This window comes from Trachurus japonicus, chromosome 7 (genome assembly GCF_045865225.1).
Source record: "Trachurus japonicus isolate A0001 chromosome 7, Traja_1.0".
NCBI classification, from domain to species: domain Eukaryota; kingdom Metazoa; phylum Chordata; class Actinopteri; order Carangiformes; family Carangidae; genus Trachurus; species Trachurus japonicus.
The window spans coordinates 24842398-24867148 of record NC_140913.1 but is presented as its reverse complement, the minus strand read 5'-3'; the positions used below and the strand labels follow the sequence as shown (position 1 = coordinate 24867148).

Sequence of the window (24751 nt, the reverse complement as noted above, 5' to 3'; positions counted from 1 at the left end):
TTTAATCTAATTGTCACGGCACTTTTTTTTGTTTTTTTTTTTGTTAATTTTATTGAATGGTGAGAAATGATGAATTGAGATTGTTACTACAGTACAAAGTTACTATAATACTTGCCATGTGAATAAATAAATATTATTTCGCAATGTTTTGCTCGCGAATCGTTTCGTCATTAAAAGTGGACCGTCGCACGCCGAATGACGTGGAGAACGTGTTCGCCATAATGATAATAAACCGTGAACACAAAGCTACAGTAAAGCAAATTAAGCTTTGGCTGTGAAGCAGTGGTCGAAGCGCCGACACAGAGGAGCTTACGAGCTTGGACTAAACATCTGTGGACGAGGGTGTCGGCGAGATTGGTGAAACCCGAGAAGAGCTGAGCGGCGCAAAGAGGTGAAGTTAGCATGCTAGATGCTAAATGTAGCCAGGTTTACCTGCAGTGAGGCTGCTAGCTGCTAACACCTGGTCTGGTGCCTATAGTGGTGTCATGATCAGGGGGGGGTTTAATTTGCTTCCACTATGATCTAAATTTTACACCATAAGCCGAGCATGTTAGGACTCTTGAGTATGAATGTAAAATATAGCAGTGAATTCCCGAAAGCTGGTAACTTAACTGGAGAGGGTCGCTAACTGTTAGCTAAGTAGACTGTAGCTTCCTAGTTTAGCTACAGCCAAACATCGCAACAGGCAGTGAGTGTGTGTGTGAGTTCCCTGCTGCCGAGGGGGGCATTAAGTATTGGCTGTAAGTGAATGTAGAGACATATATTAAGTGTTGGGGCTTACAAATGTATTTTTCAACAACTTAGCGATGGTATTTAAGCGTTTTTTTTAATCGTAAGTGTGTATTTGGAGCGGGACAGCGGCTGTTTGACAGTTACAGTCCCCTGAGGTTTTTGCTGCATCTGCTTCCTGTGATGTTTGTGAAGCGATGAAGCAAATCCGCTTCTTCGCTCTTTGTTCTCTCAGTCTTAACCACACTTGTATCAATCTATCAAACTGTGTCATCCGGCTGAAACTCGATCCGAGCCTGTGATTGACGTCTTAGCTGTGTGTGTTTGTTTGTTTGTTTTGCCCTTTTCCAGCCACGTGCGCATGTACAGCGTAATGAAGACAGCCTTTTCTCATTACCATTATAATACCCCAGTTACATTACATATGGTGAATTTCATTGGGGGGAGAAATGTACCACAACCTTTTAAATATTAGTAAGTTAAAACCTTTAATAATTAAGATTTATGCATTCAAAACACGTAAGTAGCTTGTTAAAGATGGTTGACTGACTCTTCCTCATAATTAAAACTAATCAGTTGCACAAAAATACAGCTGATGAGAAGATTCATAGATGCTGTCTTCTGTTTATCAACATTTTGGTGATACTTAATTATTTAAATCATCTGAAAGTTTGATGTTTGAATTTATTGGATGGTCAAAATGTAGATTATTACCTAAGTGGCCACTTTGTTCCCTCAGTAATAGTGACACTCAGGCATTGGTAATTTAACTTTTACTGATTATTACTTGAAAATTGCTTTGACAGTTATGCACAATAAAATAATCTAGTTATTAAAAATAATAATAATAATAATAATAACAGAACATTGCAAACATTTAACATTGCATTATTCTTTATATTCTTATACTATATGTTTGTTATCGTCACTGTGTGTCTGTGTCATGCTGCTGCTGCTGCACTGTAATTTCCCAGATTGGGATCAATAAAGTATATCTATCTATCTATCTATCTATCTATCTATCTATCTATCTATCTATCTATCTATCTATCTATCTAGTGCTTTGAGTACTTAAACTTCTGAAACTTCAATCACATTTGCCTGGTTGTGGTTACTGTACAAAGCAGAACATTTACTTCTAATGGTATATTGTAGTATTCAAGTACCTGTGCTTAATTATAGGTCTCAAAACTTGTTCCACCACTGGTATTGACAATGAAATGTACTTACATCAAGTGTGTTGCCATCCTGGCAGGCAACGCTATGGCGTCGGCATCTGCCAGTGTGGACTCAAAGGCAGAGCTGACCGCTCTACTGGAACAGTGGGAGAGAGATCAGCAAGGCAGCACACAGGAGCTGGTTACCATCCTCACAAAGTAAGTGGCTCTGCTTCCTGTTGTCATGGCGTCAGTCGGATGAGTTGAGGATGACAGACAGAAAGAGAGAGAGTTAAATGTGTTTGATGTGCCATAACTTACAGGACCTCTGAGCTCGTGGAGAAGGAGACAGAGGAGTACCATAAAGCAGACCCAGACCCTTTTGATGATCGGCACCCTGGTATGACAAAGAAAAGGGAAACACATAATACTGTAGTAAGATCAAAGAAAGGATATTTAAATGTTGTCTGTGCATGTTTTTGACATTTCCCCCTTGGCCACTAGGGAGAGCTGATCCAGAATGCATGTTAGGGCACCTGCTCAAGATCCTGTTCAAGAATGATGACTTCATGAACGCAGTAAGAACAAACTAGTACAAACTTGTACAAAATCAGGGGCAATTTTTTTTTGCATCTAAGTTCCATAGTGATTTAATTTACTTCCCTTTTCAGCTGGTGAATAGCTATGTGATGACAAGCAGAGAGTTTTCCCTCAACGCAGCGGCTTGTCGCCTGCTTCAGAACATCATGCCTGGATTGGAGACGGCAGTGGTCTTTCAAGAAAAGGTACCTTAATTTTTTAAAAACTTTTCCTGCCCAATTTCCTGTCCAACAATACCCTTTTATTTTACTGCTAGTTTTTACAGTAGTCTACAGTGTTCTTGTATACCCAACATGCTATTCAGTACATTTAACTATATTTTTGCGATTGGCTTTACCATCGGCCTCTAATTCTTTTAATTTTTTTTTTGAACTTTATTTTAGCTGTAATATGCATATCAAGAGCAGAAGAAATTCTTGCAAACTGTTAACTTATATCACCAAGCTGATAGGATAATGTATAATAATAAATGTTGTGACAAAAGAAAATATTTTTTTGCACTCAGAGCTGTAAGAGTATGGAACGAGCTTCCTGAGGACGTAGTACAGGCTCCATCAGTGAACTCTTAAAAATAGACTCGATCAATGTTGGTCAAACAAGGACTTTTTATATAATTACAGGGCAAGGGTATGAATTATTTTGTTTTGTGTTTGTTTTTTTTTCTCTTTCTTGTTTTTGTTTTTCTCTTGTAGTTTTCTTGAGATTTTTGGGGATTATTCTGTCATATGTATTTTAGTGATTATGTATGAGTTGGTATATTTGTGTTTAATTTTTTGTATGTTGTTATTTATTGAGTCTGATGTAAAGGATTTATATCCTGTATCAGATATTTTTCATTAAATTTCATTAAATTAAATTTCATTAAATTAAATAATGTTGTCATTAGCAGGCATATAAAAAACATATACATATAAAAGAAAAAGGTAATGAACCCATCAAATTTAGCTTAGATAGTCAGAGACAGCAACAGATGGTGTTTAACATGTTGTTTTTGTGTGTTGAGTCCAGCCTGTTACACTTTGACCCTAAGTGTCAGTGGACACAGTCAGTTAGAACTATGCTTGTAAAATTGTGAGGCACAAGGTGGGGAAAATATAGTACTCAATATTTTTCTGCTTTTTTTATTTATTATTTTTTTAAATTTTTTATTAGGAATCTCTTCACATTATGTTCATTTTCTTGTGTTATATGCATTTCATCTCTTCTGTGTTTGTTATTCACAGGAGGGTATAGTCGAAAGGCTGTTTAAGTGGGCTCAGGAGGCCGAGCAGCCCCTAAGAATCTACGCCACAGGCTTGTTGGCTGGTGCCATGGAGAACCAGGACATCGCAGCCAACTACAGGGAGGAGAACTCTGTTTTGGTCAGTAGGGCAGCCCGCTGCATCAAATGTCAGATTTACATCGACAAATAATGCGAAAGTACACAGACATACATAGACACAGAGTTACAGCACAGACAAAACTGTTATCCCACCAAGAATCAGAGCAATCTGCTCACCATCACTAGGTGGTGTGAAGCAGTAACTGCCCATTAACCTTTTTTTCATGCTTTCCTTTGACAGGTGCCTTTGATGCTGCATCGGTTACGGGAGCTTCAGGATAAGAATGCTGAGAACAAAAGGGAAATCAAAAGGCCCAGCCCCAGGAAGACTTTGAGTGAGCCTTTGCTGCCTTTGGATGAGGAGACTGTCGACGGAGGCTTTGATGAGAAGGCCTTCACGCCGGGCAGAAACGGAGCTGAAAGGGAGGGGACAGGGCCCGAGCAGGAGGGCGATATTCCCTTCTCAACCATTGAGCCCGAAAACGAGGTTTCGTTCCGTTTCATCTCCCCTCATAAGACCAGCAGCCGTGCCAACTCGGCTGTTAAAACCATGATGAAGCCCATGTCTGCCCCGGGTTCACTGATACACCAAGGCATGTCTGATGGCAGCAGTTACCTAAAAAGGAAGTTGGAGAGGGAGAGTGGCAGGACCTCAAAACAGAAGCTAAATTTCTCCCTGCCCGAGCCGGACAGGAACTTCAGCGAGCTTTCCAACAGCAGCTGGTCTGAGATGAGCCCCTGGGTGATTGGCAACAACTATCATCTGTACCCTCTAACCCCAGAGATCGAGCAGAGGCTCATCCTGCAGTATCTCACCCCGCTGGGGGAGTACCAGGAGGTTGGTTCATTAGCATCAGCCTGCACACTGTAAAGTAGAAAGAAAACTGTAACAATTAGACAGTTAAGTAGTTGACATTGATCTGCAACTACTTAGATAAGCAGTGAAACATCTTTGTTAATTTTTTTCATTTCAGCCTCCATATTATTAGGCTGTGATGCTTTCCTGTTTCCTGCATTGTAGAGAACAGTATCTTTTAGGCTTTTGGAAAATAATTTAAAAAGATTGTACCATGCTATTTTCTTTATAGTCACATTTTTGTATAAAAAACATCAGAAGACAGGATGAAAAAAATGATTGACAGGCAGATTGATCGTGTAACTAATCATTTGTTGCTGTCCTTGTTATATGATATTTTGCAGCATTTATCAGTGTGATAATTTTTAGGCTTTCATGCATTTCCCTTGTCTTGTCTAAGATTTGCCAGTAGATGTCAGTCTTTCTTAAGTATAATTAAAGAAAATACTCAGTTGTGACATTATAAAGAGTAAGGTTTGTAAGGTAACCTCATGCTTAGTTTGTAGTGGAATTATTCATAGCAGGCTTTATTTTGATTGAAACACATATTTAAGCATGTAGCCATCTAGTTGGTCTCATTGTAAACTGACGTGACTTGTGATGCTCCTTCCTCCTCCTTCTCCGTACAGTTACTGGCAGTGTTTATGCAGATGGGAGCTCGTGAGCTACTCATGCATTATATGGATCTAAAGCAGACCAATGATGTGCAGTTAACCTTTGAGGCTCTCAAGGTAAACCCTCTATCATGTGGTTGAACCCACATGGTGCCAAGGCACAACAAGGCCAAGCTTGTTAGATCCATCAACTCAACTCTCCTCTCTTCTCCTCTCTTCTTCCAGTACCTGGCGTCTCTGCTGCTGCACAAGAAGTTTGCTGCAGAGTTTGTGGCTCACGGAGGAGTTCAGAAGTTGCTGGAAATCCCCAGGCCGTCCATGGCTGCCACCGGAGTCTCTCTGTGCCTCTACTATCTTGCCTATAACCAGGACGCCATGGAGAGGGTACAAAACACAAGACATACACCAGTACACTGTAAAAGATGTTGGCATGGATGTGCTAACCAGGTTTTTCCTACCTTCATGTGCATGTGCAAAAGACAAGAAGGCAGGGTGTCAAGTGTTTGTAGCTACACTTTCATTATATTTGGGTTGTAATGAGATATAATTTAAAATACTGGATATAGGACTATTGTTGTAATTCATAGAACGTAAAGGTTGCTTTACAATTTACTGATCAAACTTAACCTTTATATATTTATCCTCTGCAGAGTTTAACAGTAGAAAATCACTATATGAATGATATTAATTTATAGAATTGACTGACTTTTATACGAAGGAATTTGCTGAAAAATGATACTTGATTTTTATCACAATCACCTAGTACAGTGGATTCAGCAGCACTGCACATTTGTATTCATTGCTGTGTCCTCTCTCCCGAAGGTGTGCATGTTGCCCCACGCCATCCTGTCAGATGTGGTTGGTTACACGCTGTGGCTGCTGGAATGCTCACATGCGTCCGGCTGCTGCCACGCCACCATGTTCTTTTCCATCTCCTTTTCTTTCCGCGCTGTTCTGGAGCTTTTCGACAAGCAGGACGGGCTCCGGCGCCTTGTCAATCTGGTAGGCCAAAACCAGCAGTCCGCTGCATGTGAACCTCGCTGTAACAATGTAAAGCTAACCATCTGTATCGCTCGGAGAAAATCTTGTATATTCCAAGGACGGATAAACTGAGCAGCGAATGAAATATCAGATCACGCAAGCTATCAGATGGTGATTGTGTACTAATGCGTAATATGAATTGACTGCTTCCAGATTAGCACGCTGGAGATCCTGAACCCGGAGGACCAGGGAGCGCTGCTGAGTGATGATGAGATTTTCTCCAGCAGGCAGACGGCCAAGCACACCTGCATGGCCCTGCGCAGGTACTTTGAGGCCCATCTGGCAATCAAGGTGGAGCAGGTGAAGCAGTCTCTGCAGCGCACAGAGGGGGGTGCCCCTATTCACTCTCAGCCATATTATAAGGTAAGCAGAGGACAAAGCGTAACTGTGATTAATGTTAGCGGATGCTTGATTAATGATGTAAATATTTTTAAATGAATTATGCAAAGTTGCCTTGTTTACGCTTTGGTTGCTGTAAAAGAAACACAGGACTTGTTCCTTTTAGTGATCGCCGGTGCATTCGTCTTGTTTGTTTCCCAGGCGGTCAGCTATAGCCGCGAGCAGGTGGTGGAAATGATGGAGTTTCTGATAGAATATGGACCACTGCGGCTTTATTGGGAACCAGCAGAGGTCTTCCACAAACTGTCCTGTGTCCAGCTCCTCCTGCAGCTCATCTCCATCGCCTGTGACTGGAGGACCTACTATGGCAGGTATGTAACAAGGCCATTGTTGATATATTCATTGTTTTAAAGCAGAAGTAAGCGATATTTTTGTGTTAATATAAGTCTTAAATAGTTATATCTTCCGACAGCAATCACTTACATAGAGTGTTTGGACCGAAACACGGGTCTGTCAGTCACTCTGCTCTGCTCTGAGCCGAGGAGAAAACTTTTCTCGTAGCCTAGTTTTATCCAATGAGGAGAGAGAACGGCATAAAGGGCTGTGTGTGTGCAGCCCGGTGCAGCCAAGGAATGTGGTGAAGTAGGGACGAGGACCAATAGATCCATGACGAGGGCGGGGGCTGCTAACTCCGTCGGCTGACAAGACGTTATGGTGCGTTCAGGGCAGCCCGTAACTCGTGTTTTTCCGACCTGTGAAGTCGTACCAGTTCGATCTGGTACGAGTTCACGGGTCGGAAGTTACGAGTGGCCGTTATAGTGACTTTCACAAGTAAAACAGGTCGGAAAAACACGAGTGGGTTGCCTGGAACGCTACAAAGTCGTAAGTTGTGACTTGAAGCTGTAATTTACGGTTTCAAAAGCCGGCCTGGAACGCAGCATTAGCCAAAACGACCGGATCGCTTACTTCTGCTTTAACATCCCTCCCATTACACGGTATTCAACTCTAAACTGAGATAGAGTTGTTATTTTGTGATAATAGTGGTGTTAAGCCACTGTCCCCCTGTCGATCAACGACCAAGCTGTAGAATCTGTCCAGCAGTATAAATATTTGGGGACAGTAATTGATGACAGGCTGTCCTTTGAGCATCAGGTTGACGCCGTGTGTAAAAAGGCCAACCAGCGCATGTACTTTCTCCGCAAGCTCAGGAACATAAACATGGACTCTAAATTCATGGAAATGTTTTATTCTTGTTTTATCGAATCTGTCCTGACTTTTGCTTTTATTTGCTGGTTTGGGTCAATTAACCTGAAGAACCGCAACAGACTTCAGGGCATAGTCAGAGTGTGCAGCAAAATTGTTGGTGCTCCACTGAAAGACATTTCCTTGCTGTACAAAACTAGGGCCCTGAATAAAGCCAGACTCGTCCTGACTGACCCTAGCCATCCCTTGGCACCTGAATTTAAACTGCTCCCATCCAGACACAGATTTCATGTGCCAAGATGCAGGACCAACAGACTTAAAAATACCTGGGTTCCAGTGGCCATTGGCCTTCTTAACAATTGACAGCACTATGGTCACTTTAAATCCTGTTTCTTCCAGGATGGCATGGTTGCACTTTATTGGTTGTTTTATCTATTTTATTAACTATTGTTAATTGTTGTCCTGTGTATGTATTTTATTGCTATTTCCATTATTAGCGTATGTTGTGTCACTGTTGTTTACTGTTGTCTTATGCTGCTGGCTGCACTACAAATTGCCCTCCGGGGACAATAAAGATCTCTTGACTTGACTTGACTAATTTTTCTTTCCCTGTAGGAGTGACACAGTGCGTTACGCCCTTGACATCCTGAGTATCCTCACAGTTGTACCAAAGACCCAGCTGTTGTTGTCTGAGGCTGTTGCTGTGCTTGATGAGGGAGGATCCACTGTGTCCACTGTTGGTACGTGTTCTCAGTTAACATCCTTCACTGAAAACCTTTCTTTTAGTTAGTTATGTCATGATTTATTTAGGTTATTATAAGGAGTTCTTAACAGGCTCAGAATATGTTTATACTCACACAGTGTAAGACGACTTGGATCCAGACTTAAACAGATTCAAGCAGCATGATTTCTTTAATCAGCAGTTCCTGTAAACGTGTCTCTCATGCATTGGTACATTGGGTTTTTGGCCTGGTTTGATCATTAAGTTAAGTATTTGTCAGCTTTTTGGGGATGTAGCATAATAAAGTAAGAATTATTTTTACCATCCACAGAACGTAATACAATTCAGTGGCCTTGTATTTTCATTGTTGTTTATTTCATAAAACCTGTTCCCAGCTCTGCTGAGTGGTGGCACAACTCCAAGTTTTTATCAAGGTTTCTCATTTAATTTTTGTATTTTCTCTCAGGAATGAGTATAGTCCTGGCAGTGGCGGAGGGAGAGGTATTTGTGAATGATGCCGAGATTCAGAAGTCGGCTCTGCAGGTTGTCATCAACTGCGTCTGTGCTCCAGACAAACGCATGTCCAGTATTGGCAAGTTCATTGCGGGCACCCCCCGCCGCCGCCTCCCCCAACAGACCAAAGCCAGCGAGAGTGTGCTCACCAAGATGTGGAATGTGGTGCAGTCCAACAATGGCATCAAGGTAGAGCTTTTGTGAATTTCTTGAGGGCTGCACTTAATATTTTTTATAACAGCAATGCCAGTGGGTGCCTTGAAGCTTTTCTGGTCATTCTGTCTTAAACAGGGTGTCTCAAGTTACGCCAGTGGCCAAACCTTTGAGATATATTTGTGCTTCTTGACAGGTGCTGCTAAATACTTCAATGTTAAATGGATTTATATGGTGCCTTTATAGTGGGACCAGTGCAAAGCTCCTTGTAAAGACTCAGCCATGCAATCACAAAGACACACACATCCATACACTGAATGCGGTGGAGATGCCGGGCGCTGACCTGTTTATTGGGATGTTTGGAGCTCAGTGTAAAAATAAGACGCCTTACAGACGGGGCGACATGACAACATACTGATTAACAGGGAGTAAAAAAGTATATCACTCACCAGTTGACAGAAGTATGACTTCTACATGCACATGATTTATACACACTCTTGGCAGTTTATTAGGTACGCCCAGCCAAAACTACAACTATAGTCTAATACAGCAGCCCTGCAATAAATTCTACCTGCATGAAGGTTATAATGTTCAGTTTTTATTGAAACTGCTCCAGAGAGGAGGTGATTCACCTACATGACCAGTTTGGAGGATGTAGTTTGTTGTGCTGTTGAACTGTATTGCATCATACAGGGACGTGTTGCTGAGATCTGGTTTATCCGATTCCTCACTGATAATATATAAAATGCACTGTCTGTTAATATAATCTAATGGAGTCACTCTATTATACTTCATTTGTTTTTAACCAGGCATGAGTCACTCATATCAGGCTGTAAAAATGGTATTAAGGAGACGAAAACCATCATGTTAAATGGCTCCGGCTACACAGAGTTATGTAAATGTAAAACTTGAAACAAACATAAGAAATGTATCAGTATCATTTTTGCACAATCAGGTTTAATTATTAGAGTTGAATCTTTAGACAGATGGTCTCTTCATCATTGGCAGGCTTAGTGGTGTAATGCCTGAAAAAGGACTTGTAGCATAGCAATATCTCATTTGCTCTCTCAAATGAAAGCAAATGAAAGGCTGAAGCACTTTTCTTTATCACTCAGAGAATTTGTCCACCTCTTATGATGGGTGCTACACCACTGGGTAAATCACCTGAGCTGGGAGCCTTTGTAAACAGAAAATACCTTTCACACGTGTTTCACCTCTGTTTTATCAACTATTGTTTTTAACCTCTGTTCGTTCTGCGTCCGTCCTGCAGGTGCTGCTGTCCCTGCTGACGGTGAAGATGCCCATTACAGATGCAGACCAGATCCGCGCTCTGGCCTGCAAGGCCCTGGTCGGTCTGTCTCGCTCCACCTCAGTCAGACAGATCATCAGCAAGTTGCCTTTGTTCAGCAGCGGACACATCCAGCAGCTCATGAAGGAGCCCGTGCTCCAGGACAAACGCAGCGAACACGTCAAGTTCTGTAAGTTCGCGGCCGAGCTGATAGAGAGGATCTCTGGGAAGCCGCTGCTGATCGGTACGGACGTGTCCCTGGCGTGGCTGCAGAGGGCCAGCGTGGTGGCCCAGTCCAGGATCACCTTCCCTGAGAAGGAGCTGCTGCTGCTGATTAGGAATCACCTCGTAGCCAAAGGCCTTCACGACACGGCCACCACGCTCACCAAGGAGGCAGATCTCCCGATGGCGTGCCTCTCTCTTTCTTCACATTCGGCGTCGGCTTTCCCCCCCGTCGCCCCTCCTCCGCCCGCCACCCCCGTCGCCACTCTCCCCCGCACGCCGCGGCTGGCCAACGGTGTCGTGTCGAGACTCGGAAGCCATCCTTCTCATTCATCCACGCCCGGGTCCAGCCATCCACAGACGCGTCCGTCTACATCGCAACCCTCTGGGTCTTCCTCTGCTGCTGCTTTCCCCTCGGTGTCCACCCCACACTGCAGCAACGGATCCCCGCTGATCGGCCGGATCGTCTTCTCACGTGAGCGGCAAGCGGGGTGCACCACTGTGAGCTGCAAGAAACCGCGAGTGCTGAGGCAGAAGTCCGACCACGGGGCCTTCAGCCAGAGTCCGGCCATGAAGAAGCAGTTTGACAGGCACCTGCCCTCCCCTCCTGCGTTAGACAGCATCATCACAGAGTACCTGAGGGAACAGCACGCACGCTGTAAAAACCCCGTCGCCACATGCCCGCCGTTCTCTCTCTTCACACCCCATCAATGCCCTGAACCCAAACAGAGACGCCAAGCACCCATCAACTTCACATCTCGACACACACGGAGAGTTATATATCCTAAGTACGGAGGAGTGGATGGAGGATGCTTTGACCGACACCTCATCTTCAGCAGGTAGGTGTTCAATTCACTCTGGGCTTTGCTACATTCACGTCTCCAGTTCTTAAGACCTTACATTGGCTCCCAGTCAGCTACAGAATAGATTTTAAAGTTCTGCTACTGGTTTACAAATCACTGAATGGTTTAGGTCCAGGATACATGAATGACATGTTAGTAGAGTATAAACCCAGCAGAGCTCTGAGATCTACTGACTCAGGTCAGATAGTGGAGCTCAGAGTTCAGACCAGACATGGTGAAGCAGCATTTAGCTGTTATGCTGCACACAAGTGGAACAAACTACCAGCAGAACTGAGATCAGCCCCAACTGTGAGCACTTTTAAATCCAGGTTAAAAACATTTCTCTTTTCACGTGCTTATAGCTGAGAACTTAAAACTTTATCTATTTTCTTTTCTTTTACTTTTATTTGCTCTTGCTTTTAACTCTGTTTTTAGTGTTTTGTTTGTTTTTATTCTGTCTTATGCTTCTTTTTTTTTATGTTTTGTCTTTATGTAAAGCACATTGAGTTGCCTTGGTATGAAATGCGCTATATAAATAAAGATGCCTTGCCTTGCCTCCTTGACTGCCTTCAACAACTATTTCTCTGTAATATATATTTTTTTTTCTTCTTGTCCAGGTTCCGTCCCATCTCTGTGTTCAGGGAGGCCGACGAGGATGAGAGCGGGTTCATGTGTTGTGCCTTCTCAGCTCGCGAGCGGTTCCTGATGCTGGGGACGTGCACAGGGCAGCTCAAACTCTACAATGTGTTCACTGGCCAGGAGGAAGCCAGCTACAGCTGTCACAGCTCAGCCATCACTCACCTGGAGCCCTCAAGGGTCAGTAGAGAAAGCTACCAATACATCAGGTTGTTGTAGCTGCATGTAATTACACATGTCCTCTAACATGTAAGATATTTAAAGCTTCCCTCCATTTGAAAACGGGTTTTTTCTGCTCTGCTTGGATGTTTGACTGTCACTGTGCAGAACCATATAGGTGCCCACCTCCAGTTTGAGACTAGTCCAGAAGCCAGTCCAGATCTATAGAGCACATATAAATGATGAGGAAACATACACTGAGAATAGACTTGAGGCAAAGCTGTCTTACATTCATTGGTTTTGGAATGAAAAATATTTGCAAAATCAAAGATAGTTCCTCCCTCAGTGAGAGGGGAAGGCACAGATGTAAGGTTTTTTGAGGCACAGATTCAGGGTTTTTTGATTAAATAAAAAATATTTTCACAGAAAAAAACACATCATAAACATTATATCTCCAAGTAGAGTTTGATCAGGTCTTAAAACATGTCTGGAGGGGATCTTTAACCTCCCAACACATTTTGTATTTTAGGATGGGTCTCTGCTGTTAACGTCGGCCTCTTGGAGTTACCCTCTGTCTGCACTGTGGGGCATGAAATCAGTGTTCATCATGAAGTAAGTGATGTTTGCACAGGAGACTGAACTCATATTTTCACCAGCCACATGCAAGATGCATTTGTTCAAATATAAATCTCAGCTATTAAGACATTTGTAGTGCTAAAAGTTCCATAAAGTACATACAACATGACTGCTGTCTGACCACAAAGTATCGATCAACAGTTCAATTAGGGATTCATGCCTGTCTGATTCCACTGACTCTGTGTATGTGGTCTTCCAATGGTACAGCAGCTTCATGCTGTCAAAAGAGGGAGCTGCCGAAAGGAGATGACATGCTGTTTAATTATGCACGCTAACAGCCTGAGGGCTGCAGTCTTCAGTTCATGGAACACAAGCACTTGGCTTCATTCATCCGCAATTTAACCAAGGCAACACTCTGCAGATTTATTCAGAGTTGTCTTGAGTGTCTTTAAGCAATTATAAAGTTTAGACTATCCAGCTTTTATGCTCACACTGGCTGCATGTTCTCGATGAAATGTTGAAAGGTTGCTCTTGTCGTCTCCAGGCATTCCTTTCTGGGCGACCATTATGTGGAGTTCAGTAAGCTCTCACAAGACCGCGTCATTGGTACTAAGGAACATGTAGCACGTGTATGTATCAGCATTTCAATTTGAGATATTAAATACACAATCCACTTGAGGCGAAATGGTAAAGGCTCATTTTCAGCTGCTCTTTTTGCCAGATTTACGACATCCAGACGGGCCAGGTGACGCTGACTCTCAACAACCCGGACCTGGCTAACAACTACAAGAGGAACTGCGCCACCTTCAACCCCACAGACGACCTGGTACTGAACGACGGCGTGCTGTGGGATGTGCGCACGGCTCAGGCCATTCACAAGTTTGACAAGTTCAACATGAACATCAGCGGCGTGTTCCATCCCAACGGCCTGGAGGTCATCGTAAACACGGAAATTGTATCCTTGAGACAAGAATACTGCTGTTGATGAGAGCGTACGGTACGGTCGGAGCTTTTAGGCAAATCTATGACGATTTTTTAATTGAGTACAGGACATCTATTGATGATGATGTAGAAAATTGAATCCCAAGCTCATCCCTTATCTCCTCATGAAATATAATTGTCCCTTTTTAAAGTATGAGGCTTTAAAATGAGAACTGTAGAATAGGTATTTAAAATATATGCATTAAAAACTCTGAAATCTTAAATCCCCTATACATAGTACAGTTTTTGGCAGCTGCGGTTATCGTTTGATAGTTTAATTTATTGGTAAATGAATTGCTTAAGTTAACAGCTAAAATAAAGTTAAGTAATTAGTGTATAGAGAAACATCTCATAAATCTGATCAGGGCAAAAAAAAGCTTGGATCAGTGATAGAGTCTGTTGTCTCTCCCATGATGGCACCACTATTGAGCATTTATTTCACTGCTTGGCATTAAATATGTATAGCAATAAAAATTGATTGTACTACCCTGGGGAGGGTTTTTAATTGCGGTGTAATTAAATTTGCAGCAGATCTAGTTGATAACAAATGAAAAAGAATGTAATGGTCCTTAGCTGATGTTTTAGTGGGATCTGCGGACTTTCCACCTCCTTCACACCGTTCCTGCTCTGGACCAGTGCAGAATAGTCTTCAACAACAACGGCACTGTCATCTATGGAGGTAAATGCAAGAGGCTACTGCAACGATGGGCAATGTGGAGCAGTTGGCATTAAAGGGATAGTAGCATTTTTTTTTAAGTGGGGTTGTATGATCTACAAATAGCCCCTAAGTACTTTAATTGCAGTAGCAGACTTTCTGCACTCCTCCCGTTAGCAACGCCAGCCCATAATAGCCCTGCCCAGAGATTTACAACATACATTGTTGTGAATGGACCCAAAGAAACGGCCTATTTTCGTGGCCTAAAAGAGGTTTTACCTGAAAAAAAAATACAGAGTTCCATTGTTCGCTATAATATAATTTTTTCCAGCCCCTCAAAGTGCAGAAAAAAACGCAGTTTTTATTTGGACCTAACCAACTGCTGATCGGCGGGCGCTAACCCTGGGCCGGAGGGATACGTGAGTTGGTTAGGTCCAAATAAAAACTGTGTTTTTCCTGCACTTTGAAGGGGCTGGAAAAAATTATATTATAGCGAACAATGGAACAGTGTATTTTTTTTCCACGTAAAACCTCTTTTAGGCCGTGAAAATAGGCAGTTTCTTTGGGTCCATTCACAACAATGTATGTTGTAAATCTCTGGGCAGGGCTATGGGCTGGCGTTGCTAACGGGAGGAGTGCAGAGAGTCTTCTACTGCAATTAAAGTACTTAGGGGCTATTTGTAGATCATACAACCCCACTTTTAAAAAATGCCACTATCCCTTTAAGCTTACAACTCACTTGACAGTCAGTGCAAGTGCGAGAAAGGTGTGTTTCGAGTGGAAAGCTGGTGATTATGAAGCAAAATGAGCATGTGCGCACTTGGAGAGAGGTGTGAACAGAGCCTGTAGAGGTGTGTGTGTGTGCCTGTGTGTGCGAGTGTGTGTGAGTGTGAGTGCTTGACACAGTCACTCAGAGCCATATGGACAGAAGGATCAGTGTTGGATTGGCAACAGACAGAACCAGCTGGTTCACGCCACCTCACAGGAAGAGACATGGGTGTGCCATAATGGCTCTGCTCATTCAACGGCCACTTGAAGCTCTCCGCAGCCAGAACCACCGCGGCTCACCAACTCGCTGTGCACAGTTTTTTATTTTCCCCTCTCTCTTTCTCATGTTGCAGCAATGTTGCAAGCTGATGACGAGGACGACATGATGGAGATGCAGATGAAAAGTCCCTTTGGCTCGTCATTCAGGACCTTTAATGCCACAGACTACAAACCTATTGGTAAGGCTCTCTGCCCTCGCCTCACTTTAATTGATTTTTCCCTAAAGTCTTTGATAATAAAGAAGTGTTTGGCTTGGATACCTTTTATATTGTACCCTGTAGTAGTTGATAATCATTTTAATTACTGTAATATCTTATCTTGATATTGGTAATGTACTGAGTGGTGTTTTTTCCTCTCCTCTTAGCTACTATTGATGTCAAGAGGAATATATTTGACCTTTGCACAGACACAAAAGACTGCTACCTGGCTGTGATTGAGGTAAATTCATGTGGCTGTAAAATGCAGTTTTTTGCTGGCTATTGGCATCATTTCTTTATTTGTAAATACAGTATATGACATAATTTAACTTTCTGTCCCTGCTGCATCTGTTTGATAGAACCAAGACTCGGTGAACACCGACACGGTGTGCAGGCTCTATGAAGTTGGTCGGCAGAGACTTGCAGAGGAAGAGGAGGAGGACGAGGAGGATCAGGTTATACTTTGTTCTTTTATTTTGATCAAATTTTGATATTCAGGCAACAATAGACATGGATTATAACTGTTGTCATTTGTGCACCAGGAGGACGATGATCAGGAGGAAGACGACGACGATGACGAGGACTCGGACGATGATGTCGACACAGACCCCCTTATCGCAGAGCTAGAGAACGAGAACGGTGGAGAGGACGAGGATGACGAAGAGGAGGACGATGGGAACGATGAGTTCTCACCCTCTGATGAGGAGGTGGCTCGTCTTCTTGAAGAGGACGTTGATGTCGGGGATGACGACGATGAGGATGATAACGACGAAGACGACTCTGATAATGACGATGTGGATCTGGAAGGCGACAATGGTGAGCAGCTTTAACTGAACGATGTTCAGGGAACCAGTGGGTTGAGTTATGTTGATACAGGCTTTAAAATGTCTGTTTCTTTGTTTCATTTTTAATTGTCCTGAGCCTTGTGCTTTGTTTGTGAACGACCCAGGTGACTTTTTTATTTTATTTTATTTTTTACAGATTTTTAGATCAACAAGGATAGTTAGCTTAAAGCAGAAGTAAGCGATCCGGTCGTTTTGGCTAATGCTGCGTTCCAGGCAGGCTTTTGAAACCGTAAATTACAGCTTCAAGTCACGACTTACGACTTTGTAGCGTTCCAGGCAACCCACTCGTGTTTTTACGACCTGTTTTACCTGTGAAAGTCACTATAATGGCCACTCGTAACTTCTGACCCGTGAACTCGTACCAGATCGAACTGGTACGACTTCACAGGTCGGAAAAACACGAGTTGCCTTGAACGCACCATAACGTCCTCGTCCCTACGTCACCACATTCAGGCGCAACCCTTGGCTGCACACACAGCCCTTCATGCCGTTCTCTCTCCTCATTGGATAAAACTTGTAGGATACGATAAATGTTTTCTCCTCAGCTCAGAGCAGAGTGACTGAGAGACCTGTGTTTCGGTCCAAACACTCTATGTAAGTGATTGCTGTTGGAAGATAGAACTATTTAAGACTTATATTAACACAAAAATATCGCTTACTTCTGCTTTAAGAGGAGTTTCTAGGGTTGACTCCATACGTGAAGTTATTGCCAAAATAATCTAAACAATATGACATTTCATTTAGTCATTAGTCATAAATCATAAATACAGATACGTGGATTTTTACTTCTTTACCAATGTTTTCAAACCGGAATAAGTTTCTAAACTAAAGGCATAAAAAAAACTGAAGTATGGAAAGTGAAAAGGCCCAATATAAAACGAGGCATTACCAGAAACAATGAAGCAAAAAGACACGCATCTGTTCCTGAAGTGCATGCTTTGAAGTGGTCATCACGTGATCTGCATTTAGACAGTTACATGAAATAGTTTTCATGGTCTTATCTCCACTCATGTGCCTTTATTTCAAAATAATAGCACACAGTTTTTGAAATAAATTTACAAATCAATCTTCCGTTTCTGCTATAAAAAAAACAAAAAAACACCAAGCTGGACAAGAATAAACTAGATCGCTTTAGCCTGGTAAGAGCATGTTAACCTGGTAAGATGCATTTAAAGAACAAAGTCTGCAGTCTCAAGTAAATGATGCATGATTCATGGGTGAATTTTTGGTCCACTTTCTGTGTTTTCATGCTTGTCTGGTCACTGTGAGGAAATGTTGTCTCCCCCTGTGGAATTTAAAAACTGCTGTTGTTGTATACTGCAGATTTTGAGAGTGAATGACAGAGAAAGCATGAATTTGTAAAAAAAGAAAGAAAAGAAATGGATGGTAGTGCTCTTTCACATTCTGCCTTCTTGGCAGTTTTCCTCCTTTACCCACTGACCTCTGCAGCACCACATCTCTGTGTCCCTATGTTTCTAAATATGTATTCCGTTGCACAAACAGACAGCTCCGACAACTCTGACCTTGAGGATGACATCATCTTATCCCTGAATGAGTGAGAGAGAAGCCCTCGGCATCTGGGACCGAGAAACCGGACAACATGTCAAGACTCCTGCCTCACAGACATTTGAGCTGCAAAAACAGGAGGCGAGAAAAGAAGAAGAGAATATCAGCAGATGAGGTGGGAGATAATTTGGAGCACTGCCAGTTTGAAACTGTAGGTATCTGCACACTTTGGTGAGAGATGGGACGAGGAAATTGACTTACTGGTGGGTAAAAATGATTGTATGTGATATAGTTTTATAAAACAAAAGTGGGCTTGATGATGACTGAAAAAGTGTGTAGATGCAGTGAAGAAAAGTTTTATATTTTATCAATCACATTAATGGCTCTTTAAATGAGCCTCTTCATTTGATATTGATTCACTTACTTTGTAACTCTCTATTTGGCCACAGATTAGTCTTTGTAGGGGAAACATTGCAGGGCTGTGATTTTTTTTTTCTTTTTTCTTCCCCATTTGTATTGCAGAGGCTCCAATGCCCTCTCAAACTTGTATTTCACCACACCACCTGGAATAATCACAACAACATACTAATGGTTTGAATTAGGCAGCTAATGCTTTGCACAAAAATGTTACAGATGGTTCATCATACGTCAAACCCACTTTAAAGGTTTTACTTCTCACCATAAACAGATGACCAAAATACCACACGCAGCAGTGCCATTTGCGAACGTCACACCCTCATTTCATTATGTAAATAGAGAAAATGAAATCAGCTTGGTGCTCTTGAATTGCTGAAGAACCCATTACTATAGCGTGGAAGCCACAACAAAACTGTATTGACACATCTGCTCACTGTCGGCTAACTGGAAGACCTAACAGCGCAGAGGCTTCTACAGCGCTCCAGTTTTGTGTTATTTCACACCCCTCTACATGGATCTTGGTAGAGTGAGGAGGAGCTTTTTATGAGAGGGACTTTGGTTCAAGACTGAAAACATAGCAAACTTCAAACATTTGATCTTGCTCAATCCTGAACGAGAGCTTAAAACATTTGAAAATATGAGCTGATAACAGAATTCAGCAGAACATACATTTAAAATGTATTTTCTCTGAAACAGGCAGAAAGCTTCATACTTTTCTCAGCATTGCGGACTGATGCCTAGCACTTGCACACTTTTTTGAAAGCAGTGCATTTCATGATTCTGTTCCTCATGTTTTCGCCTTGTATCTATTCATTTGACCTGTTTTGTTTGGAGGCATTTACATTGAGTTTCTTGAGACGGTTTATGTACAGCTTGTATGTATCTAAAGTATTTTTACTATAAATAAAGTTTCAAAATTAGTTTGGTGTGCTTCTTTAATGAAGCGTGAATGCTGCTCGCAACCGTTGACAGTTAATAAGCAGTTACAGCAGGGGTACGTTAACATTTGTGTCTTTTTCGAAGAGAGAAAGCTAGAGCACAGCCTGTAACCAATGCCATCAGTGTGTTTTTCAGCATAAGGTTGTGAAAGTCTTGACAAAGCATTTTAATAATTTTCAAGGAAAAACGATTTAATGATTTTATGCATATTTTTCTTGCACGTGATACTTAACTCTATATGATTTGGTATCAGAGTGTTGGCTGGACACATTAATACAGGCAAGCTTTTGAACCCGTAAGTCACGACGTCAAGTCACAACTTACGACTTTGTAGTTAGCTTCATTTGTGATAAAACAGATAATTTTTTTTAAATGAATTGTTTTGTCCATAAAATGTCAGATAAGAATGAAATGTGTCTTATGGTGCGTTCCAGGCAACCCGTAACTTGTGTTTTTCCCGACCTGTTACCTGTGAAAATGCACTAGAACCGCAGTCAAGCCCGTAACTTCCTACCCGTGAACTTGTACCAGATCGAACTGGTACAAGTTCGAACATGAGTTACGGGTTGCTTGGAACGCACCATAAGACACATTTCATTCTTATCTGACGTTTTATGGACAAAACAATTCATTTTAAAAAATAAACAAATGAAGCTAACTAGACTAGTGTTGGATCAGCCTTCCTTCAAAAAACAAAGGGGATGCCACAAGGTTCTGCACTTGGTCCACTCTTTTTTTTTTGTTGTATATGCAACAACAAAATTACCCTACAACAACACACATCTATGTCCCCTTTTGTGCTTATGGCAAAATTTAAACGTGTCTATTTCAAATCGAGTCATATTTAGAAAGATTCTAGAGAATCTTTTAACGTCTTTTGGAAATTGGTGCACGGTCTGATCTGTCAGGGTGTTTGGTTTGATAGCAGTCTTTTAAACCTCATGTGGAGCAAGTGGCAGAGGATAGAAATTGGTTTCTTATATCAGAACAAAGTGTGCATTTCTCCTGAGGACAGAAAAATTATTGTGCAATCGACCATCATGTCTGTGCCGGACTGCGGAGATATCCTGTATTCTCATGCGGCTCATTTCACCTTACTAGCAACAAGATGAGAACTACACACTACTACTATTGTTGGTGAATATATCCTACTACAGCAGCCTTATTTTTAAACTACAGTTCGTCAAACCAGACCCCAGGTGGACAGCTCTTCAGGTAAATGCTGAACTGGGGCCGTCTTCCAGTACTTGGCACCATGTAAATTTTATGAAAACACAGGACTTTAAATTTGAAAGTGTCATCCCACTACTGAATTTAAACTTTTAAGTGTTTTATATATGTGTGTCTCTGTTTCTGTTTCTGTATGACTAGCTACTTTTTAATTGTTGTGCCTTATCTGTTTTCCCCCTTACCTGCAGAAGAGATCTTGATCTCAATGTGACTCTTTAAGGAGACTTATTATGAAGGTTATGTCACATGTCATTCACTCCTTAAATTTAATTGTTTGGAAGCAGCTAAATTAGAAACGGAAATTGTAACTTTTTAGACTCATCAAGCTTTTAGTCTTCCTTCCTCATCTTCATGTCTTTGAATATATAGAGTACAACATGTACATTCGTGCACTACAACAATTTTCCAATTGAATTTTCTTGCATGAGCTCATTGAGCACTACTAGAAATGGAACTGTACACAAGAACAAGGCGAGCTTGTATTTTTGCTGTTCCCATAATGAAGAGTGTGCAAGACGCATGCAACATTTAGTGGGATCATATCAAGTTTGCTCACACTGGGATTATAAATTCAAGAATTTGTCTTTTTAAATCCTCAAATAAGTCACATTTTCAATTTCAAATATTTCAAAAATGATTTCATATCGAGCATCTACTGTAATTGACATTGGATTAGCACTTTGTGGTGACTTTGTTTTAACTTGCCCCCAGCTGCTTCGCATCCTTGTTTTAAAAAACATTAGGTGACCCACAGTATATTAATATATTAAACAGCAGGCCTGTTAGTTTGGGTAAATTATTGTGATTATTGTGTTGTGTTCGGTGAGATAACATTATGGTTTTCCACGCTGCTTTTAAGTGGAAGAAATTATTCAGGAAACTGAGCTAAGAGACAACCTGCTGCTAGACAAAGTCTATGTTTGCATTAAATATGAGAAGCATCTGAGATTAAATATAAATGCTGGTCATGCTATACATTTGTTCATGTGAATAATCACATCTTTGAGTCTGTAGATGCCCTTAAAGTGTCTCTCTGCTGTACAGCTCCATGAGAAATGACATTAGTCAGGTCTCTTGATTGCTGAATTGTGCATACAGGGATTTGCCACTAAATTTTCCTGTGGCCTCCCCCACTGTTAATAATAGAGCATATTAAAATAGTCACCAGAACCACATTAACAAGGATCAAGTAAGTCCTAAACTGTGTGTGTGTGTCTACAGAGGCACGTGTGTGTGTCCATGTGTACGAGGGGCATCGAGTGCATGAAACGTATGATTCTGCGGTGTGTAAAAGAGATAAGAATGTGTGTGTTTGTCTGAAGGCAGGTGATGGATGAGATGGTAGGACGTGCTTCTTATTGCCTCCTCGGCTGGCTCCTATTGTCTGCTGGCTTTGGGAGTGTTGAAACAGATAGCAGCTCTCACTGTATTAGGCAATCCCCGTTTGCAGTGGACCTGCGTCTCATCTCCACAGTGCAGCCGCATCAGAGCAGAGGCTAAATGCAACCACAGCATGTAAAAAGTTCATTATTTCCAGAAAAATGACAAATGCACGAGGCATTTGAAAATCTTTTATCATTGAAGGTGTTGTTTTTGCTATATTTTGACTATTTGCATGCTGTAGGGTCACTCGAGCACATTTCTCTGCAAGAATGACAGAAGCTTATAATTATTATATTTAATTTTTCCTCAAATGTTTATTAGCAGGGACGCATATTTAGCTTACAAAACGCCCCACACGCCTCTAGCTTTATGTATGTGATTGGAACACCGCCCACAGTGTTCCACTTCAAGTAATAGACAGATGGGAGTCACTCACAGCGTCGCTATGATGGAGAGAAATTACCCTACTGAATACTGCCCTCCCTCCCACACTACATCAAACTCACTGGACGCTCAATATTCACCAAATCACTCTATTTTTCTAGTCATGATTGCCTTGTCTCGAGGACAAGACGGCTTAATGCACTGAAATGACCAGACATTGCATTGAGAAATGGGTGAGATTCTGTATGACAGGTTTTTTGGGATGAATATTGTGTGTTCATCTGGCTTAACATGTCAGCTTTTAAACATGTGTGTGTCTGCTCACAGCATGGGGATGTTAAAACATTGAAATCAAGGTCTGGGTGAGACAGCTTTGGTACATTAACAGTGTTCATGATATGTTTAGGCAGTGTGCGTGTGTGCTGGGATATGTTTTGTGCCATGTTGTGGCCTAAAGTTTTGTGCCATTCAGCCATACTGAAGTAATTAGAAGGTCATATTGGAGGATTTGTGTAGTAGACAGTGACTCCACAAGCATCACACAGCTGACTAATGTGTAGTGTTCATCATTTCCCCATAGTCCATTTTAACAGCAGTGACTCATTTCATAATAAACCAGCCTGCCATAAATCCACATGTTGGTAAATTGTGCACAAGTCTCATCTTAATTGCATCACATATACATCACAGCAGCTCAAACCAATCAGATCGCAGTTGAACAATTTCCTCTAAGTCAGAGAAATCTGTGCTGATGTCAAGGCAGCAGTTTCCACTGAAAACTCTGAAGTCATGTGCTTTATTGGTTATAGTTTTAACATCCTGGAGGGTATTGTCTACAATAAAATAAAAAAAACACACACAGGGGGGATTTTCACATGCCGATCACAGAATATTTTTTTCCTCATTATATTTAAATGTGACTTTTTTAGGCCATCAGAAGATTAATAAGTAAATAGTTCCCTACTTCTTCCTGTGCCAGAATTTAGTTCCCAGCAGGGTGGGTGGGTTTTGAAAAGCATTTAAACCTTCATGGGAGGAAATAAAAAAATTACAGAAAATATAACTGAACAGTTGACACAATGAATAAAATATTAAAAAAGACAAACAAACAAGCAAAAAGAACAGTGAGTTTTCACAGTGTGAGGGATTGAGCTCCCCTCTTGATGTGAATTCAACCACATGTAGCCTGGGATGGAAAAAGAAAAATGCTGTTGCGTTAGGTCTAATGGAAAAGACACTACAGATTGTCAAAGGTGCCACTTTAGATACAAAAAAGGTGTGAGGGGGGGGGGGGGAATTAGCAGCATCTCATCATCTGTGTGGGAGCATGACTGCACTATGACAAAGCAGCAGCATCGGCAGCAGGTCTGTTTCTTTGAAAAATGACTCAACCAGGAGGTGCTTCCCCACATGGTCTGGCCTGATCCGTAACACCGGCGGGAGCTACTTTATGGCCAAGCAGCACCTTGAGCAACACGTTCACTAATAAGTAGCCTACAAATAAATAGGAAATGAAACAAAAACAAAAAAAATAGGGGGCAGAGAGAGAGAGAGACATCAGTTTGTGTTTGTGATGGATGAAACTACCATGCAGAGAGACAGAGAGAGGGAGAGAGAGAGAGAGAGCAGCCTATTTGCAAATGTTTGACACATTAGTGTTGACATAAACGAGTCATGTGACGGCCGTGAAGATGGCGCAGCTTATGGTATATATAGCAGCCTATTGCAGTTTCCTCAGCGTCTCTCTCCTCCTCGCACCGACTCGACAGCTCGGATGATCGGCGAGGAACGATACAGCGACGTTAATAATATTAGCGACTAATTACCGAGCGATCGAGCCCCGTTCACGCTGGATGAGCAGCAGCCTATTGTGGATCAGCTGGACCTGAGCGCGCGATTGGCTGGGAGGGGGGGGAGGGAAGGGAAGGGAAGAAAGAGGGAAAGAGAGAGTGAGAGGGGGAGAGAGAGACAGAGAGGGGGTGTCAAAGAGCGAAAAACAAAGAAATTAGATAAATAAGCTTCGAGGAAACAGAGATCCATCCGGTCCATTGAAATGCTGCAGTAGCCGAACACATTTGTTTTGTTTTGGTTTTGTTTCCCTCCCTCTCTACCTCCCCCCCTACTGAAAACCGCGTGCGTGCGTGCTTTCATGCATGCGTGCGTGCGTGCCCGTGTTGATTGCGCGTGTGCGTGCGTT

General features: G+C 42.0%; 1 protein-coding gene across 1 annotated transcript; it reads left to right on the top strand.

Annotated features, from left to right (window-relative positions):
* The first annotated feature begins 156 nt into the window (after positions 1–156).
* Positions 157–19538, top strand: dcaf1 (ddb1 and cul4 associated factor 1). The gene is made up of 25 exons (XM_085782282.1): positions 157–391; positions 1985–2105; positions 2210–2286; positions 2391–2464; positions 2558–2671; positions 3710–3847; positions 4049–4645; positions 5293–5394; positions 5503–5661; positions 6100–6279; positions 6472–6681; positions 6859–7028; positions 8476–8600; positions 9048–9283; positions 10518–11596; positions 12217–12415; positions 12924–13006; positions 13515–13599; positions 13692–13925; positions 14537–14630; positions 15728–15832; positions 16018–16091; positions 16210–16305; positions 16393–16666; positions 18199–19538. Exons 2-25 carry the CDS (start codon positions 1993–1995, stop codon positions 18252–18254), a joined length of 4674 nt encoding a protein of 1557 aa, XP_085638408.1. The 5' UTR covers positions 157–391; positions 1985–1992; the 3' UTR covers positions 18255–19538.
* Positions 19539–24751: the final 5213 nt, after the last annotated feature.